A 22,209-nucleotide genomic window follows, 5' to 3' on the forward strand; every position below is an offset into this window, starting at 1 on the left:
AAAAGCTCACTGCTGTGGGGAAATTAAATTAGTCATCAGACTTCTCTCGCACTTTATCACGAACACCATCAGACACGGTGTAATAGTGGATTGTTCGTGAGGACTATAACACACACACTTTTTAATTAACTCCTGCTCATTCTTGTTAAGTTGCTTTGTCATTGTCTCAGAACAAAGAGAACATTACAAAACCGTTGTGTGCACAGACCTTTTACCCTTTTACTGATTGTATTCACATTTAGATCTCTGTTCATGTGCGTCTCTGCTTGCGAATGTGTACAGATTTATTTGGCTGTGTTTTTTTTTTTGTTTTTTTTAGCTTTTCCATTGGGCAGATAGCAACAGCCAAATTAGCAGTCTAGACAGATGGTGCACTGCAAAAAGCCTTTGAGTTAAGTCATATTAGTTAGGCAGCGTACAGTGGCCTCGTGCCCTGCCTCTCAACCACTTGACAGGCAGACTTTTGTTGGGACAGGAGTGTTTGGTCATTGTAGATTTGATCTCCTGCTGATTCATTAATCAGGTCAGGCGTGGGAGCGTGCTGTGTGTCTCCACATCCACCACACTACAAAACTGACCTGGATTCTGATTAGCAATCACCTCCCAAAAGTAGCCATCTACATCTGCCACAGCCAGGTCAATATGGTGATGGTCTAGATGTTAGATAGGTGGTCTTGTGACCAGAAGATCTTTTGTCTGAATCCTCATGAGGCTATACGAGGTCTGTCAATAAAGTATAGGTCCGTTTTATTTTTTCAAAAACTATATGGATTTCATTCATATGTTTTTACGTCAGACATGCTTGAACTCTTGTGCGCATGCGTGAGTTTTTCCACGCCTGTCGGTGACGTCATTTGCCTGTGAGCACTCCTTGCGGGAGGAGTCGTCCAGCCCCTCGTCGGAATTCCTTTGTCTGAGAAGTTGCTGAGAGACTGGCGCTTTGTTTGATCAAAATTTTTTCTAACCTGTGAGGCACATCGAAGTGGACACGGTTCGAAAAATTAAGATGGTTTTCGGTGAAAATTTTAACGGCTGATGAGAGATTTTGAGGTGATACTGTCGCTTTAAGGACTTCCCACGGAGCGAGACGTCGCGCAGCGGTCCCAGGCGCCGTCGTCAGCCTGTTTCAAGCTGAAAACCTCCACATTTCAGGCTCTATAGATCCAGGACGTCGTGAGAGAACAGAGAAGTTTCAGAAGAAGTCGGTTTCAGCATTTTATCCGGATATTCCACTGTTAAAGGAGATTTTTTTAATGAAAGACGTGCGGACGGGGCCGCGCGTCGGGACGCAGCCGGCACGGTGCGGCGGCACAGGAAAAACACCTCCGTGTTGATAACCATTTGTAAAATCCAGGCGGCTTTTAATGGCTTTCAGTGGAGTGAGTATATGAGAAATTATTTAACAGCTGGACATGTTCCAACTTGTCCTTAAGGCTTCCAACAGAGGTGTTTTTCCTGTGGCAGAGCGTTGCAGCGGCTGCAGCCGACGCTGCAATCTGCCCGCACGTCTTTCATTAAAAAAATCTCCTTTAACAGTGGAATATCCGGATAAAATGCTGAAACCGACTTCTTCTGAAACTTCTCTGTTCTCTCACAGCGTCCTGGATCAATAGAGCCTGAAATGTGGAGGTTTTCAGCTTGAAACAGGCTGACGACAGCGCCTGAGAGCGCTGCGCGACGTCTTGCTCCGTGGGAAGTCCGTAAAGCGACAGTATCACCTCAAAATCTCTCATCAGCCGTTAAACTTTTCACCGAAAACCAGCTTAATTTTTCGAACCGTGTCCACTTCGATGTGCCTCACAGGTTTAGAAAAAATTTTGATCAAACAAAGCGCCAGTCTCTCAGCAACTTCTCAGACAAAGGAATTCCGACGAGGGGCTGGACGACTCCTCCCGCAAGGAGTGCTCACAGGCGAATGACGTCACCGACAGGCGTGGAAAAACTCACGCATGTGCACGAGGGTTCAAGCATGTCTGACGTAAAAACATATGAATGAAATCCATATAGTTTTTGAAAAAAATAAAAAGGACCTATACTTTATTGACAGCCCTCGTAAAATCATTCAGGTCCCTTGGGCAGTGTCCTTAATCCCCACGTTGCTCCTTCTTTAACACTTCCTCAACACTGATGCACTGTTGTATGCTGGATCATGATCACACACCATATGGCACACCACATGTTCCCTCACATTGCAAGTGATACTTCTCATCTGCGTCTCTGAAGTAACCACTGATTTGACATGAAGTCATTTCAGTGTTACCCAAGTATCCTCAAAACAGGCCTCATACCAAAGACATGCAGGTGTCACCTTAGGTCTCTCTTTAGCAGAGGTGGGACAAAGTCACTGTCAAGTCATTCTCAAGTCATCAATCTGCAAGTCCCAAGTCAAGTCTCAAGTCATAATGACCACCAGCTGTTTGCAAGCTGACTCATGATTCATGACTTGAGAGTGACTTGATGGTGACTTCATCCCACCTCTGGTCTTTAGCATCCAAGTGTCACAACAGTACGGTACAACAGGTAGCAAAACGATCGTCAAGAGTTGGACCTTCATTCTCCTGCAAAGGTATTTGCATCACCAAACTGTCCACCAACCTCCTGACACCTTAAAGCACTTTTTAGTTGTTTCTCAGTTGTCACTGTCAAGATAAGTGAATCTCTCTGCAAGTTCAGAATTTTCAACACATACAGAGCCGCCTCTGATGGCTAAATCCAGCAATTCAGTAAAAGCCAGGGCCCATATCCATGAAGCATCCTAAGGCTAAAAGTAGTTCTTAGTGAGATCATTCTAAGAAAACTCTTAAGGCCCCTTCACACATAGCACGAATAAGTATAAATCAGGACGAATCACAGCGCAACAGCCAAAGTGATCTATCCATGAAAACGTGTGAACACAAACACAGTGCGAGCAACTAGAACATGTTGCACCACATCGCGCTGCTGCTGTGAAAAACAAATTAAAAAATACACACCATAAAAAACACCATAATTTCCAATATTTAATCCTGCTTATCAAGTGAACAATACAAGTATGATCCCTCTGTGTTTCTGTATATGACTCATGGTCACCAGTGATGCGTTACTTAGTAACGCGTTACTCTAATCTGACCACGTTTTTCAGTAACGAGTAATCTAACACGTTAATCTTTCCAAATCAGTAATCAGATTAAAGTTACTTCTCCAAGTCACTGTGCGCTACTATTATTTTTGCATTATGGGTCAATAGCAGCATTAAACTTGGTCTGTGGGCAGGAGGTTGGGGTTCGACTTGTCCTCACCTCTTAAAGCATGGTGACAACAGCACACCTGCACTGAGCTTTACAAAGACATTTTTATGCTTTTTTTCTTCCTTTATTTAGAATTCTGAGCTGAGCCGCTCCGTATCTGCTTGTTAAAAACAGCTGATCCTCCGCGCTGCGTCAACAACTAACACTATTTTCCACTCAAATGCGCCTAAACTCTCTTTCTGAGGACCACATGATGTGAAAACGCAATAAAACTTTCTTACTTGTAAATCTGGTCAGGTTTTCTGCATAAATAAATGTTATCCATTCTTTGTGCTCAAACGCCAAAGCAGGGGCGAATCCAGATGGAATGGGGGCGTGGGGCAAGGATGTGGCCCCCCCACAACACACCTAGATTAAAGGTCCAGTTTTGAAGCCTTTTTTACTACAACTACTAATACTACTTATAATAATAACAATTTCGACAAGTAAAATGTTTAGAGAGAATTTAAATGTTAGAAAGAATTTAATAGTTACATTTATAAACAATGTAGGTTAGAAATTGCAAGTTTTACTGTTACAGTGCTGTCAACAGTTAAATATGAGGTCAAGAAAGAGGTCTTTATTTTACTTTTTATAAAACAAGTATTTATTTTCATTGAAGTCAAGGAAGGGTGACTATAAAGTGAGTTTTGGCAAAACAGGTATCATTGTCATGTTGAGGTGTCAGAGGGTTGTTGTCGGCAGCTGGGGAAAGTAACTAAAAAAGTAACTAGTAATCTAACTTAGCTACTTTTACAATTGAGTAATCAGTAAAGTAACTAAGTTACTTTTTCAAGGAGTAATCAGTAATCAGTAATTGGATTACTTTTTCAAAGTAACTGTGACAACACTGATGGTCACAGATGTACAGTCATGAAATGGCATGAAGCAGTGCATTCAAACTGGCTGTGCCTCCCAGCACAGAATTTCTGAAAAATTAACTGAAATGTTGCTGAAAATGTACCAGTTTGATTATATTTCAAGCTTATAGAGTCATAGTTTTGCCATTTTAAACCAATCATTAAAGTGATAAGAAATATATTTCTCATTTTCTTCGTATCAAATCGCAAACGGCAGAGATCAGAGAGTCGGCGCATTCTGTGGTCACAGAGCTGTGAAGGGCAGCAGCTGAAAACAGCGTCTCTGCTCTGAGCTGAAGAAAAAAAAATTAACCCCGCCATGAAAGTCCTACATTAATCCAGAGGTCTTTCTGTATCTGTATCTGAAGATACATTAAGGAATTTAGTTTATTTACAGTTGAAAGGTTTCGTTTTTCCAAAAACCTCTGCGTTTGAAAAATAGCAGATGTGAGAGAGATCGGGGGGGGGGGGGGGATAAGGGGTAGAGAGGAGTAGGGGCACAGCGTCAGTGAAAGAGGAAAGTGAAAAACTGACTCAGAAAGTTTTTCATTTAAAACAGCAGGTTTGACAAATCAGTCCAAGAAAAAGTAATGCAATCCCACTCAAATTGTTGAAAAAAAAAAACTGTCAGGATGACAGAAAAACTGTCTGCTTCAATGGATTAAAAGCTACTGTGTGTCATTTTCGAAGAAGAGAGTAAATGCTATGTCCATTAAATATTAATGTTTTAACATTTTTAATATTATTGAATTTATTAACGTAGACGTTGACAGAAACATGCAAAAAAGAACTTTGATCTTACAAATATTACAACATAAATATAATTTTTTGTTTATCAGTGCATCTAAAACCACATAAAATTAGTAAAAATAAGGCTTGCCAAGAATGTTTTAGTGGTATAAAACCCTATAGCTTCGGGGGGCTGTGGATCCAGTGGTCCGCGGCCCCCCAAAGCTATGAGCCGCGATCACATAATTTACCCGGCACTAAAATGGTCCTAGCTAGAACCCTGATAACAATAAGCTAATCAATATAATAATCACCATGTGAATGAGGTACGATCAAATATTTTGAAGCTGTGTAACAATTCATTGAATTTTGCAGTTTCATCATCATGATTCCATTTGATAGCATATAGATTATGCCTTTTAATTTCCTTTAGTATGCTAGCATAGTTACTTTAGATAGATACCAATACACATTACATCATAGCTTCTGTTTCTAAAATAAAATACCAGATTTATAGCTTAGCCTACTAACTATAATTAAATTTTACTACTAGTCTACATACTAAATTACCTATACTACAATCTTCTCCTGTATTAATATTTAGATTTTAATACCTACTCCTGTATATTATATAGTACCATATTTATTATATATGTTGTGTATTACCCTTAATATTTAAATATAAGTTATATATATGTCTTATCTTTCTTATGTCTTATTATTTATTATTATATATATCCTTTTTTCTTGAGCCGCTTGGGTGGGTAGGGAGAGTTCCCATGGGATAAAAAAGCTTTTCAACCTACCATCCCTGGTTCTCAAGACCAGGCACCTAAGTGGCTCTACTCTACTCTTTTCTACTCTTCTATTTTAATCTTCCTTTTTAGATATTTAAATATACCTTAGTATACTAGCATAGTTCCACCTTAGAACTGAAATATAATATATAAGATATACTTACTGAATTTTCATGACATTAAATTATTTTCAGGATTACACATTTTGTAATACACTCCAGGTTATATGATCGGTTGATTTTGCTGTCCATTAATAACTAGGAGTACGGAGTGCATTTATTTATTTATTTTTTCCCTTTTTGTGACAACCAATCACAGCACTTACAAGACTGCATCATACCTAGCAACAGGGTCAACCCCCCTCCTCACAAAGATAAGAGTTTCTGTCCCCTCCTTGCTTAGAGTTGCATTTAGACACTTTCTGGATCACTCTTAGCCTAAAGATTTCTACTCTTGGGGAGCTTGCTAAGAGGACTCTGAGATGCTTTGTGAAAACGGGCCCTGGATCTTAGTCTTGATGCAGGACAGTTGCAAACCCAGTAACTCCTACTCCCCATTCACCTTTTTAAGTGGTGGAATCAGGAGATCACAACATTGGGCACATCAATGAAACAAAGAAAGAAAAATAGTATTTTTTAATAAAAATTATACTGTACAGAAAACTTTGGCACAGCCTTCAAAGCTGGTGATCTCTTCACATTAGCATTTATTTTTGCATGTTTATATGTCACTTACATCAGAACTAAAACAATGAAAAGTGTGCAATCAGCTTCTGAGTTCAGATGTGTGCATTGCTCTCATAATTATTGTGGTACTGGGGTGATTCTTTAACTACGGCCACTATTGGCCTTGTAAATGTAATTTCCACCACACCATTGCCTTACAATATAAAGCGCCTTGGGGCAACTGTTTGTTGTGATTTGGCGCTATATACATGTGCTCTGATGTCACTGTTTATCTCCATAGAAACTACCCAAACACTCTTTCATACAAACTGTTTCAAGGGACATTACAGTGTTGTGGTGGAAATTACGGCAATAGTGTGGGACAACTACATTTTGTTTAAAAAAATCACAACAGTTGTATGACATTGAATACCCCAATTATGTTTTGATTATTTTACTGATATTTTAAAACATTAGAAAAAACATTTCTTTACCATTCATTTTTATCATTGAAGATCAAAAGTCTGGGTGTGGGACAAGCACAAAACGGCAATATTTGCATATAATGATGTTGAAAAAAGGTGAAAAAGTCATCATAGACTACTAGAACAAATTTCTTAACAGACTTTCATTGTAAAGATAACTATAAAAGTGTGAAATTTCCCCTTTTTTCTGTTTTTCATACAATATGATCAAAGGACATAATAAGTGCCCATAGTCTAAGAATCACCCACTGATGCTCAAAAACATCTTATTGGTTTGCTCTTTCTGTGCAAAATCAGAGTTTTGAAGTTACTGAAGAAAACACACACACAAGGCATCAAGCTATTTCCCCCAATGTATTCTGCTGACAGTGAATTTAAAGTATGGTAACTTGTTTTTCTTTTAATTTTTTAATGGTGGGATGAAATCATCATTGATGAAATCATCCCACCTTCAGTGGGAATATAAACAGAATGAAAGCCACATTGCTGTATGTATATTACACCTGTGTGTATGTATAGGTTTATCCAGTAAGGCCATCAGGGAGGCATAACTCTGCAGTTCCAATTAGAGACATATGATAGATGGTGGCCTGCACTGGTGGACAAGGCTGTAATAGAAGAGAGGAATAAAGTGCTCTTGTTTGATGTGAATGTCATATCTTATCTGAAAATTTGGTTTTCTACAGACACACGAATCCCTATTTTACACCGGCTGGCATGTGCATGGTGTCTGTACTGTGTATGTACTTACACAGGGGAGCATTTCAGCTTCATTTCTGTTGTATTGCTGCTCAATCTTTCCACGACATTTGTCTTGATAATGGTTTTCTTCCATACTCTGTCTTTCAGTAAAGTAGCTCGGTTTTTTTTTAAATAAATGGTAAATGGACTGCATTCATATAGTGCTTTTCCATCTACATCATACGCTCAAAGCGCTTTACAAATAATGCCTCACATTCACCCCGATGTGAGGGTGATGCCATACAAGGCGCTCACCACACATCGGGAGCAATAGGGGATTAAAGACCTTGCCCAGGGGGCCTTAGTGATTTTCCAGTCAGGCTGGGATTTGAACTGAGGATCTTCTGGTCTCAAGCCCAATGCTTTAACCACTAGACCATCACCTCCCCTAAATGACTTTACAAGGTCCAATCATCTTTTTTCTTTTTTTTACCAATGCATACAGCTGATCTTTCAGGTGGTCATTTGACAGCACCGCTGTGAAAGTGCATATGTTGAAAATGGTATAATATGTGTAATAACCTGATTTTTAGTAAATCAGTTTATTTTATTTTTTTTCTTCAAGGTTTATTTTATTACAAAAAAAATAAATAAATGAGTACTAGGTGGTTAATGTTTTCTCTTTGTAACATAACTTACATTATTTCATGGTTTAATGATAAAATATTCACTTTGGTTCATGTTGAAAAACATTGATAAATATTAAGGAATTCATAAAAAAAATTCATAGTTCAGTTGTAAGGAAAAAAAAAAAGGTTGAATTCCAGATCCATTCACTTTTTTTATTAATCTTTTTGGTTGTGAAGCTTTGCGTGCCTTACGTAAGACCGGAAGGAAGAGGAAAAAGAGCGGGTCTGGAAGGCGGGATGGAGAAGGAGAGAGAGAGAGACAGAGAGGTGTCGTGCAGGTGCAAGCAAGAGACATGCATTCGTGAGGAGACTAAAAGAAATTAAAGGCAGACCTACCTTGAGCTTGAGTACCAGTTCCTCACATCCATGGACTACAGAGGAGTTTTCTGAATGACCCGCACCGAAAAGGAGTGAGTTTGAGCTGTCGTTCAGGACAGAGCTGAGCAGGCTAGGCTAAGCTAACACTGAAGCTAACGCTGCTGCTTTGAAGTTTTGCCTCGTTAAGAGTCGGGAGGAGAGACTGTGCTGTTCATGGTGCGCAGCTGACGCAATTACCTCGTTAAGAGCCGAACGGGAGGAGAGACGGTGTTGTTGCCAGTGAAACCACCCTCACCTGCGTGGAAGGATCAGGGAAAGGAGTTTCTGCATGCACATAGTCACTCTCTGGGTCTTGAAGTTGAGGATTTGCTCCAGACTGGTAGGATTATTGTTTTCCAAAGGGTTCTTCAGTGGATATGAGCTCTAGCGCGCGCCAACAGTTCTAATTCGCAAGTTTGCATAAAACACTGAGTGCACTTTAAGACTAAGACTTCATGTAATAGCGTCAAATCATTATTTCATACTTCAATTTTAAATGTGTGTTTACCCTGTTCTTTCCTTTAATTAATACAAAAAAAAAAAGATAATCCAGAAATTGTAATTGTGTGTGTTTATTATTCCTTTGGTTTCAGCAGTACATTCTAGAGATACTATTCCTGAGTTACCTGGTAAGTTACTGTATTCAAGTACTTATTCACTGATTTATTATTTCTGGGAAAGCCTCTTATTATTAGTTGTGTAAGTGAGAGTCATAATTAACCCTAGACAGAAGTTATTTATACATTGGAATGTCTCTTTTACCATAGAAGTCAAAGAAAAGGGGTGTACAATAACAGATTACTCCCTTACTATAACGAGCCGGGTGGTAGAAGGGTTACATATGTAAACTTAAAAATATGAATATATAAATACATACAGACTCACCATCTGAGCCAACAGCTTTTCCTTTTTTAGATGAATGCAGATTCTGTGGGTCAAATAGCTTTTTGTGAGTTTAGTTGAGACCAGAAAAGTGACTCAATGGAACCAGATATCAGTTGTGACTTTTTTTTTGTCAAATTTTTTAAATATGTGAATATATATGTTAATATATATTTTTATGTCTGTGACCTCTTCTCCAGATATATACACTCTAGTGAAAGGTGTTAATTATTAAATGTTGCCGGTATGGTAGCAACATGTCTACAAATCATTTTTCTGTCCATTTTTGTTACATGCCTCACGTATGAAAAATAGCTGCTGGCTGTCTCTATTTTGTAGAGGTAGACACAATGTGAGGTCACAATGTCATGTTTGGGACCCTTCCCTCATGCTTACGATACACAAGGATTAATCTGTTAACATGGTCACATGAAATGAAGATCAACATGCAAAGCAGCCGCCATGTACACACAACACATTTTTCAGGCCTAATGAAATATGTTTTGTTGTGTTTTTATCGCAAGGAGCTGTTGAAAAATTTCTTAGTAATACTTTATATTATATTAGCAGTTCTTCAGTTACTAAATGGTGTGCAGCAACTTTGGCATGATAAGGGGGATACGCGACAGCATCAGAATCTCAGCCAGAGATAACAGATGGGAACTGCAAACATAGCTTGCCTCTCTTTATGAAACATAAAAGGACATAAATTAAGAAACAAGAAATCTTCAGAAGTTGGCTTAAAACCAAAAAAAAAAGATGAAATCTTTATAAAAAAAACATTGTCTGACTTCTTTGATAGGTGGGAATTGCTCGTATTCCAACTAATTAGCCTTTGTTCAATCTATCATTCTTTGAAGCTGTCTGTCAGACGTCAGGCCTGTGTCTGCATGAAATGTCAGTTGTCAGAACATCAGGGGAAAATAAGGTCACTGTGTGAAAGACATTGCTCAGTACTGAGGCTCCGACACACTGGATCATTTTGAGGGAAGCATGTCAAATGGACACATTGTCATGGCTGACAATCCCTCACAATGCAAGTAGCGCACCTCATCTGACTCTCCCTCAATAACCATTTATTTGACACAGGCACTGAAATGGGACCCAGGTGTCTTGTGGCGCACGGTTCAGCAACCTCATGGCTCCATAAGATCATCCTAGGTGTCTCTCGATCTCCAAGCCCAAGGTTTGACACTAGTTTCACAATAAACAAATACATGTCTGAATCCAGGAATTCATTGAAAGCTTGGTCTGTATTCTTTGTAATTACAAACCCAGAGACTCACTCACCTTCTTAAGTGCCACAGTCAGAGCACTCATTGATCCCAAAAAGTCAAGGTCAATGAACCTTTTCTCAGTAACAAATCACCCAGGTTGTAGAACTCTGCAAGCTTATCCAACACCCAGTCCGCACAAGTATTAAACAGAGTAGGAGCCAGAATCCACATCCCTGATGAACACTAGAGGTCACTGGGAAGACGCCAGAGACTCTGACTCAGATACTCACCTTATTGGTCTCTTCTAAAAGAGATTTATTGTGGCTCGGTGGAGCAGCTTTCCTCTCAACAACAACTTTTTTTTTTTTTCCACAAGGAGCTAGTCTCATGTATTGCACATGAAGGTCTTGCTAATATTACATGTACCAGAACAATGCTATTTTAAGGGGAACCGACTGAAATTAATTTATATATAATAGTCTTCTATTGATTCAAGCGATTGTAACCTTGCAATTGACATCACAGCAATCTATAAACCAATGAATTGCAAAGATAGGAAGTCACAGCTCAAATGGGTGAGGAAGATACAACATGCATATGCATGTTGTATCTTCCTCACCCAGGTCGGTGACCTTGACCTACTTTCCAAGGTCACCAATGGTCACAACTGCCTAATCCTTTGCCACAACGTAGCTCAGCACCTATTGCTCACAGAAACTTCATATTTGATGGGTACATGCCTTGGAGGAGTACTTCGCATGGGTTTGAAAGTTGGTGGCCTTGACTTACTTTTCAAGGTGACCAATGGTCACAACTGTCAAATCCTTTGCCTGAAATTTGTTCGCCGCAATGTACCTCAGCACCTATTGCTTGCAAAAACTTCATATTTGGTGGGTACATGCCTTGGAGGAGTACTTCACATGGGTTCAAGGGCCAGTGACCTTGACCTACTTTTCAAAAATTACCAATAGTTGCATTTGTTCGAAGGCTACCAGCTTTTTATGGTCACTGTTGGCCACAATCTCTAAATAAATATAATGTCAATCTCCAGTTTTTCCAGTATGTATCCCAGTTTACATCAAACACACGAGGGTTCAACCAAATACCTACCCCACACATGTACATATTACTGCACTTTACATGGAAAAGTACATAGTACTGTGCATGGGGCATTTCATGACAAATGTCTCCAGCTTATTTTATTTGTTTAATTTTGTTTGTGTTTTTTTTGTTTGTTTGTTTTTGTTTTTTTGTTGTTTTTTTGACAATGAACATGTAATAAAGAAAACTGTCATTGACTTGCTCTTATAAGTGCTAGCTGACCAGTACCTCGATAGGAAGGCATGCATGTGTTGTTGTAGTGTCATAGCAGTTCGTGTATCTCATGAGACCCAAGACTCTTGTTCAACGGACAACGGAAATGGTAAAATGAAGGTAAAAATGTTGCATAGTTCCTCTTTAACTGAAAAGGAGCTGCTGCTTGTCACGCGCCCTTTATTGTCAGAGAGGGGGTGTCCTTCTGTCTTTCTCCCCCACAGACTGTGGGTGTGTCACACAGAGTGAAGATTGGCTGAGTGGGTGTATGCAGGAGTCCAGATATGAATTTCTCTGTCATACTTTGCTATCCCATCAGAGAGCCCAGGGCTCTCCATGTGAAATTCTGCCTGAAGAGGGTGTGGGCTGATGCATGAGCATGGCCAATATCATGTATCATCAGAATGCCAATTTCAGTGAAATGTCTAATTTCATCACAAATAAAAAATATCACAAATAACTCACCTGATTGTGTACATCTTTTTTTTTTTGTCCTCATTCATTAAATGTATTCCATTTAATTTAATTTCAGGTATAGGCATTTAGCCAACTTTCTTAAAAAAATGGGGTGGGGTGATGCTTGGCCCTGGGCCGTCCAATGGACAGATATCACAATATATATCACAAAAATCTAAAATGAGCTATTCCAGGTCTCATTTTATTGACATTACAGCACACATGCATGCCCAACTGGAAGAAATACAGGGCCTGAGGTCCATGGGGCCACTTCTTACCCACAGATACATGGAGTGAAGCAGCTGAGAGTCCATGACTTCCTCTGGATGGGGCGCCAGTCCATCACAGGTTAATACCCCCAACCAAGGCTGGACAGCTGGGTGGACTGGGGCAATGCGGATGAGGCGTTTTGTCCAAGAACATAGACGGGCAGCCCGAAGCACATACTTAGAATCCTACCCTGGTAGTCCAACTCCTGTCCCACAGAGCCACCTGCTCTGCATCCAATTGGGCAAGCTTGAATCTATATACTAAGCATGGAGGTCCCATTTTTTGTCCTCAATGTTCTCCATCTGCTCACCTCACACATCTCTACGATCTCAATCTTCCCATATCCTCTGTAGTTACGGACGCACATCATGTCTCTTTCACAGATCCCCTTAATTGTCAACATTTTGCGGTTAATTAGAACCGCCGATCTGTGATATACTGCCAATTTCCACCAGATGGCATTTTTGCTAGCAAGTATGAATCCGTCCAGCTTCCATGTATGACATTCAGTGCATTGCCACTGAGCACTGCTTTTTTGTCCATATTTCATCAAGGTAGGTCATTGAAAATTATCTGAAGATGTTTTCTAGGGCAAAAACATCCACAGATTACAAATCTGCCATCACATTTGTGCCAGCTATTATGGTTCGGGAGCTACCAGCCTCATTTTGACGCCAAAAATAGCGCTCGGGCAGCGTCCAAAAAAATTTTTTAAAAAGCATAAAAACAGTATATTTTTGTGAAAGCATTGCTTCTTAATTATTGCAAACAAATGTCAGCATGTTTTTATTACACTTTCTTTCCAGTCTTACCTTGAATTTCATGCATTCTCATAATTTATTATAATCTGTCATTCTCATACTTCAGTATACACTAGGTGGCGCTGTTACTGCTGCAAATGTTTTTACTGCCACCTGGTGGTGTGATAGATAAAATTTATTACAACTTCATAACATAATCAGAAAAAATTAAAAGTTACATCCATTTTATTAACACAACAGTCAGTCGTTTCATAATTATTTGGACTTAAAAAATGATGAAGTTTAACCTTAAATAAGGGCTTAGTGTGTCTGTTCAATCAATCAACGTTTTTCTTGTATAGCGCCAAATCACAACAAACAGTTGCCCCAAGGCGCTCCACATTGCAAGGCAAGGCCATACAATAATTATGAAACACAGTCTACGTCTAAAGCAACATAACCAAGGGATGGTCCAGGGTCACCCGATCCAGCCCTAACTATAAGCCTTAGCGAAAAGGAAAGTTTTAAGCCTAATCTTAAAAGTAGAGAGGGTATCTGTCTCCCTGATCTGAATTGGGAGCTGGTTCCACAGGAGAGGAGCCTGAAAGCTGAAGGCTCTGCCTCCCATTCTACTCTTACAAACCCTAGGAACTACAAGTAAGCCTGCAGTCTGAGAGCGAAGCGCTCTAATGGGGTAATATGGTACTACGAGGTCCCTAAGATAAGATGGGACCTGATTATTCAAAACCTTATAAGTAAGAAGAAGAATTTTAAATTCTATTCTAGCATTAACAGGAAGCCAATGAAGGGAGGCCAACACGGGTGAGATATGCTCTCTCCTGCTAGTCCCCGTCAGTACTCTAGCTGCAGCATTCTGAACCAACTGAAGGCTTTTTAGGGAACTTTTAGGACAACCTGATAATAATGAATTACAATAGTCCAGCCTAGAGGAAATAAATGCATGAATTAGTTTTTCAGCATCACTCTGAGACAAGACCTTTCTGATTTTAGAGATATTGCGTAAATGCAAAAAGGCAGTCCTACATATTTGTTTAATATGCGCTTTGAATGACATATCCTGATCAAAAATAACTCCAAGATTTCTCACAGTATTACTAGAGATCAGGGAAATGCCATCCAGAGTAACGATCTGGTTAGACACCATGCTTCTAAGATTTGTGGGGCCAAGTACAATAACTTCAGTTTTATCTGAGTTTAAAAGCAGGAATAGAGGTCATCCATGTCTTTATGTCTGTAAGACAATCCTGCAGTTTAGCTAATTGGTGCGTATCCTCTGGCTTCATGGATAGATAAAGCTGGGTATCATCTGCGTAACAATGAAAATTTAAGCAATACCGTCTAATAATACTGCCCAAGGGAAGCATGTATAAAGTGAATAAAATTGGTCCTAGCACAGAACCTTGTGGAACTCCATAATTAACTTTAGTCTGTGAAGAAGATTCCCCATTTACATGAACAAACTGTAATCTATTAGACAAATATGATTCAAACCACCGCAGCGCAATGCCTTTAATACCTATGACATGCTCTAATCTCTGTAATAAAATTTTATGGTCAACAGTATCAAAAGCAGCACTGAGGTCCAACAGAACAAGCACAGAGATAAGTCCACTGTCCAAAGCCATAAGAAGATCATTTGTAACCTTCACTAATGCTGTTTCTGTACTATGATGAATTCTAAAACCTGACTGAAACTCTTCAAATAGACCATTCCTCTGCAGGTGATCAGTTAGCTGTTTTACAACTACCCTCTCAAGAATCTTTGAGAGAAAAGGAAGGTTGGAGATTGGCCTATAATTAGCTAAGATAGCTGGGTCAAGTGATGGCTTTTTAAGTAATGGTTTAATTACTGCCACCTTAAAGGCCTGTGGTACATAGCCAACTAACAAAGATAGATTGATCATATTTAAGATTGAAGCATTAAATAATGGTAGGACTTCCTTGAGCAGCCTGGCAGGAATGGGGTCTAATAAGCATGTTGATGGTTTGGATGAAGTAACTAATGAAAATAACTCAGACAGAACAATCGGAGAGAAAGACTCTAACCAAATACCGGCATCACTGAAAGCAGCCAAAGATAACGATACATCTTTGGGATGGTTATGAGTAATTTTTTCTCTAATAGTCAAAATTTTGTTAGCAAAGAAAGTCATGAAGTCATTGCTAGTTAAAGTTAATGGAATACTCAGCTCAATAGAGCTCTGACTCTTTGTCAGCCTGGCTACAGTGCTGAAAAGAAACCTGGGGTTGTTCTTATTTTCTTCAATTAGTGATGAGTAGAAAGATGTCCTAGCTTCACGAAGGGCTTTCTTATAGAGCAACAAACTCTTTTTCCAGGCTAAGTGAAGATCTTCTAAATTAGTGAGACGCCATTTCCTCTCCAACTTACGGGTTATCAGCTGTTATAGCTGCTACTTCAAAATTCTTTGAAAGCTTTCTTTTGGAAGCTAATATGTTGTGTCAGTATACTGCTGCACACTTTCCCGCGTCAGTGACTGAAGATTAGTACACTCTTTCTTCACCGTCTGAAGAACGGGTAGTTTGCTAGTATTTAACTATAAAAGGTGGTTAATATTTTGCACAATATGACGCCTTTAAGTGAATAGCTTCTGGTAAATTTGTGCTTTTCATGACTTTGTATCTCATCTCTCTCTTATTTTGCTTCATTTTTCTGCTATTTTCTTTTCAATTCTGCTCTGTTCTGACCTATTACATCAAAGCCAAATCTAACTGGCATGCTAATGCATCCTCAGTCCCACAAGCTCTGCAAAGCCAAAGAAGTGAAAAGACAACATCCCTAAGTGAAAGTGACATGCTTATGGAGCCTGTTGAGTTGATTTACACTGAAATGAGCCCCATTTTTCTGACTATTGTGGTTAAAATTAATTATGTTAGCTGTCTGTGGAGCACATTTGCATTTTTTGATTGATTTCCAGTAATTTGTGTTTTATGTGTAGAAAAATTAAGTAAGGCGGGGCACTGTCATTCATGTCAACGTGTCTTATATGAAATCATAAGGCGCAGTTTGCCCATAGGATATATAGCATTGCAAACACCTGTCTCCATGCATGGATCCCATCTGAACTGCTTGGACGTGCACACATTCATGTCGGTGACATTCTGCACGTCTGATTGTGACACGTCCAGTATTTCAATAGGATCGGGGCGGTCACATGTTCCATGTCAACCTTTTGTCTCTCCTTCTGTTCTGTTATGAAGAGAGCCTCTGCACGTCTGTTTGTCTGCTTGTGTCTGCCCCTCTCCTTCAAGCCACAATGAACGACCCAGTTAAATAATAAGCTGAAGGCTAACAGAGGGCCCCCATCAACCTCTGAGCTGCATCCTCTCTAAAGCCATTAATTGTGGGACTAAAGCTTGGCTGCATAATGACATTGTGACAGTGTACGCGCTGTGCTGCAAAACATTAATGCAAGCTATAATCAGTTCAAGGACTTGGAGGGAGGTTTCTCTTGGTCAACACTGCCCTCAAATGGTGGAGATTAGTTATGGGAACTGCAGTTCTGTGTAAATATTTTTTTTTTATTAAAGTTTTAATAAATGCATTATGACTCTATTATTTAAATATTTATCTAGTTTTGCATCAGTATGGTTGTTAAAAATCTTGATATTCCTCATTCCTCATCTGATATAACAACACATCATCTGTGGACTGCGGTGTTGCTGTTTATGTTTGCTATTGCATGTGTTAACTTTTTTGAAAAATCCTGAATTTGCGGCAAAAGAAAGTTTTGCAAATCATCTGATTTTACAGAATAATAATACTAATAACAATAATACACAATCATTTTATTCTAATTAATTCTGGTTCAGTGTATGTACAATACTGTGGAAAAAATAACTTAACATTAACCTAAAAATAATGAAAAGCTGCCAAGTATCCAATATTTTTTAAATAAATACAAATAGCTAAGATGGGTGTCTGCTTTACCTTGAAATTACTCAGTTTCGTTTCAGTTTTACAACTACATGAATTCTATTAGGTGGTCTACAATTTGCAAGAGAATCCATTCGAAAGTCAAACTGTGATTCATACTTTGAAATAAACCCTTTTATTGTCATTTTATTATTGAGTGATGTACCTACAAAGAAGTCTCACTTTTATACAAGAAATGCTGTTTGCAGTTCAATTTCCTGAAAAAAAGAGAGAGGGATCATTTGATTTTTTTTTTTTCAAAAGGAATATTGAATGATACTTTACTGCTGCACTAATAAGCCAACAGAGCATGAACCAGCTGCTGTCTGTTAGTTTAAACGTGTATATAAGACAACCCGAATTAAAGGAGAGATGCTGCTTTTAACAACCTGGACCTCATTTCTGGCATAAAATACGGTCGTTAACTCACCAATATAAGTTTGTTGTGATTAGAAGTCCATAGTTCAAATGATATGTTCAGTTCAAATCTGAAGCAAACATTTTCCTTCTTCTGCTAAGGTGGATTAGAACTTTTTGTGGTACACAGCACTAACTACTGGACAGGAGGAACCTAGCAGTCAATGTGACTCACTGATTTGAAAATGCAGGTCTTTCAACCAGATGTGTGGTGCTGTGACATGTCAATCATCTGTGTCCAATCAGATTTCAGGGGAGTCCAGTCAAACCCCGGCCTCCACTCTAGCTCCACCCATGCCAGGAAGTGTTCAACATTTCCTGTTTCACTGTGACTGAAAGGTTGGCACTTCCTGTTTGAATGTGAGCTTGCCACTGAGTTCCCGTGAGAGTCCATGGGATCTCGTCTGTCAATCCAGGAAGTGTTTGACATTTGAATATTTCCTGTTTTACTGTGGATTTGAAAATTGGCACTTCCTGTTTAGGACGCCCTGTACCATGAGTGAGCTTTGCACTGCTGCGCAATACTTCGCTCATGTTAATTTACTTTTTGTGACGCCATCTCAAAATGGCGTGAGATTGGGTTGATATTCCCATTCAGTATTTTAATATGTACAACATTTTTTCACAGAAATATGTGTGTGCACACACTTAATGTGTGTCTGTATGTGTGTGTGCTTACATTCTCATGTGTACCGTCCCGCTTACATTGTAGAATCCTGGAACTTCAGCAGAATGGTGACATGGATATCCTGAAACTCAAGTGGTGGCCCAAAGAGAGCCCATGTGATCTCTACAGCTCGATCCAGACACGACAGCATGGCAACGCCCTGGACATTCACAGCTTTGCCGGGGTTTTCTTCGTCTTGGCAGCTGGAGTGGTGCTCTCCTGCCTTATTGCCATGGTGGAAAGCTGGTGGTCACGGAGGAAGGGATCTAGAGTGCCCTCCAAGGAGGTAGGAGGATGGATGGGTGACCAAAAGGTAGAGAAACGGAGAGAAAATTCAGTTTAGGCTCATAAGAAAAGAGAGGAGTGGTGTAATCAGTACATTCCAGTTCTCTACAACCATTAAAATAGAAATCAAGTATGGATAATGGGTGGCTGGCTGGCTGGATTCATGAATGGAACTTGAATTCTAGCTGTCTATGCATATAAAGTTGTGACTGTGTTGCCAGGGTGGAAAGACTAAAATGATAATTTTCTCAAGATAATCATGAAATAAAAGTGGCAGCCAATTTTTCTCCTTGTGTATAAAAGCTTAATCTAAAGTACTGCCAATTCACACAGATACCAAATAAGACATATGACATTACACAAGATTTAATATCCAACAGATGGCATGACATCTCCCCCATACAACAGTGTGAAGACACAAACTGAATGAGTGACATAGACGTTAGTCATCATGCACTTTTTTGTTGTTGTTTTTTTCAATAACAAACCAACCTCCCTTGGATCACAACTGCTCACCATCATATTCCACACAATCAAACTGAATAAAAGGTATTTTGATGTCAAACCTGAGGCCTGTGGCCATAAAAACTCCTCATCTGCACATTAAATCAGACATTTTAAGTATTTCATCCATGGAAGTCAGCTGACTGCTTATTTTATCAATTGCTATATTTACTATAGTCATCCATAATTAGCTTTGCATTTTGAGGGAAAAAAATATTCCATAAAGGTTTGATCTTTATCAGACCTTATGGAATTATTTCAGCACACCTTCACATAAACCATAAACCTGACACAGATATTTGGCCATTCTAAAAGGGTCATTTTGTGCACAATCGGCGTTTACCAACCTTTAAGACTTACATAGAGTTTTTGATTTCATGTTGAGCATTGTCAAACTGCCACTGTTCTGTGTTTCAATGTTGAAAGCATGAAGGGCCTGTTGGTATGCTGCAGTGTGCCTTAACCAAGAGAGAGACAAAAAGACTTGCTGCATTAAACATGGGATATTTATACCTGTGTCCACACCAAATCAGCGGAGGCGCTCCACCTTGTAAATCAGCAGCGGCACCCTCTGAAATATCTAATCAGCTGATGTACGGTTGATCGCCTCAGCAGGGAGATCATTTGAGGTAATAAAAGTGAGTCAAGCAACGTTTTCCCCTGGGAGAAGCCCTGCAGTTGGCAGCTTTATCTACCACAGACAAGTCAGACATGTACAAATAAAAACCCAGATGGCAGCAAGTACAGTGTGGCTGTTGCTTTTCTGTTAATGCACTGCACCACAGAAGCAAGTTACAGCAGAATGTATCATTGCTGGCAGGTTTCAGTTTTAGTGATTGTCTTCACTAATGGATTTTGTCCCCTTTTTTTCAAATCCACTAATGGATTTGATAAAGAGTTGAATCATTTTCTAACTGAAGTCCCAACCGAAACAAAGAGGGAGTCCATTCAGGTGAATCATTTCAGTAAAAACTGTGAAATTGCAGCAAAGTGTAGCAAATTTGGTATGCAAAACATAGCTCTGATGAATGGAAAATAATTATGTGTGAAATAATATTTTCGCTTTTGCTGGAGAGTTAATTATTTATGTGTTGGTAACAAATTACTCTGAGGCACGGAGGAGCATAGATTAATTTTCGTAGGGGGGTGGGAGTTTCACATCAGGTGAAACTTCAAACAATTTCCCTTCTGTTGAATCTTCAAAGTTAGGTTGATATTAACTTTTGGATAATAACTTGAGAGAATTTGGAATAGTTTTCCTAAGTGGTGACTTAACACAGCAAACAATCAGTGGAGTTTTATATTTTTTAATGTAATGTGTTCTTAAAAAATGTGGACTGTGTCAAAACGAGATTTAAAGGAGGAACTATAATGATATTTAAGAGTATTTTTCATGACTTAACCAATGGTGTCAACCTAATTTAATTTCTACCAAGAATAAATTAGAAAAGATGACAAAATGTAGGAATGAAAATGGCAGTTATACCAGGGTAATTTATATTCAGATCACATTACTTTACCTGGTAAAATAGATACAAAGCAATCATATAGAAACAAATTCAAATAGTTACAGTGGCTTGCAAAAGTATTCATCCCCTTGGTATTTCACACTTTTAAATTTGTTTATGGCATTTCAAATACAAAAAGTAAATCAGGCTTCTCAATATAAAAATTTCTAAAATGATCTTCCTTAGACTCAAACTCAAAGAAAATCTCAACAACTTGATATCAATAAATTAAAAATATAAAAGCCAAGATGATGGGTTGCATAAGTAATCAGCTTCTTTGGTATAATACCTGTAGATAATCAGTTTAATTGCCAGTTTTCTTCAGACAAGTCAGTGGATGGATACATGAACATTTCCAAGTCACTGAATATGTCTTGAACTTTATTTACATCAGTTATGAAGAAATACAACTTTGCACCAACCCCTAGCATTTAAACTCAACTACCTTTAAAACCGCTACTCCTTGCCAGTGCACCATTCCGCTGCACTCCCTCTCACGCATGCACATGGACTCCATCTGTCTGCTGCTGACTTTCATTCTCCTTCTCTCCAGAGTGTATCTCCACATCACCAGGCTTGTCTTAAATTGCTCCCTTCTTTCATTACATATCACAGTGTCAAACACTGTAGTCCACAGAGACTCCTGTCACAAAAAATTGGACCCTACTAAGAGAGAATGCTGAAAACTCAGATGTATTGTACCCCTATTCTACAGGAAACTGTTCTATTACAATCCCCCAAAATCCAGAAAAGTGCAAAAACGGGACGAAATGGCTACCTGGCAACAGCCTCAAAAATGAAAGTAAAGCTGCGCCCGGCTGCATCCTTGGTAAGAACTGTGACAAAAGTTGCTTCTGCTACAAATTTTTACCTTGATGAAGCACAGTCAAACAAGTATCAAGCTGTACTTACTAGGACTATTCCATTTAACATAACTGGTTGCTTGTCGTGTAGACTTTAAGCTTGGGTTTAACAAAAATATCGTTAAGCCTTTAGAAATTGTTAGAGCCCATAAATACTTGGATAAACTAAATAAAAAGATTGTTTTTCCTCACTTTTACAACCAGGTGTGTTTCAACAAGTCAGAGGATGGATACATGAGCATTTCCAAGTCACTGAAAATTCATTTGCAGCAAACTCTAACCAATACAAACAGAATGGTACTGCTTCTGTATGGTAAATCTGTTGGGAATAGGCAGTTCTCAAACACTGAGTGAAGGAGATAGGTGAGGGAAGCTACCAAGACACACATGACAACTCTGAAGGAGTTACAGGCTTTTGTGGCTGTGACTGGGGAAACTGTGCATCATGCAACATTTGTCTATTGCATCACTAGTTGTTGGGTTTCACGATGGGGTGGCAAAAAAAAAAAAAGAAATTTCAGCTCCAGTTTACTAAAAGACACATGGGAGCTCTGTTTTCTTCTATTTAAGTATTTCTCAACAAATTAACCTTTTAACAACAT

At 39.0% G+C, this 22,209-nt stretch overlaps 1 protein-coding gene and 1 long non-coding RNA gene across 5 annotated transcripts in view; one reads left to right on the plus strand and one right to left on the minus strand.

Annotated features, from left to right (window-relative positions):
• grid2 (glutamate receptor, ionotropic, delta 2) overlaps positions 1-22,209 on the plus strand; it is a 2,248,146-nt gene that overhangs the window by 2,199,776 nt on the left and 26,161 nt on the right. For all 4 annotated transcript variants that reach the window (XR_004560786.1, XR_004560787.1, XM_034170483.1 and 1 more), the window contains exon 15: positions 18,493-18,733. Coding sequence is in view for 2 of the 4 variants with exons in the window: in XM_034170483.1 (XP_034026374.1) it covers positions 18,493-18,733 (241 nt within the window). In the remaining 2 variants the exon portion in view is untranslated. The remainder of the gene's footprint in view (positions 1-18,492; positions 18,734-22,209) is intronic.
• LOC117510679 lies at positions 6,015-21,711 on the minus strand. Its single transcript, XR_004560792.1, has 3 exons — positions 21,701-21,711; positions 18,425-18,427; positions 6,015-6,102 (listed from the first exon to the last, which is right to left on the minus strand). It is a non-coding gene; the product is annotated as an uncharacterized LOC117510679 (long non-coding RNA).

This window comes from Thalassophryne amazonica, chromosome 5 (genome assembly GCF_902500255.1).
Source record: "Thalassophryne amazonica chromosome 5, fThaAma1.1, whole genome shotgun sequence".
Lineage (NCBI taxonomy): Eukaryota > Metazoa > Chordata > Actinopteri > Batrachoidiformes > Batrachoididae > Thalassophryne > Thalassophryne amazonica.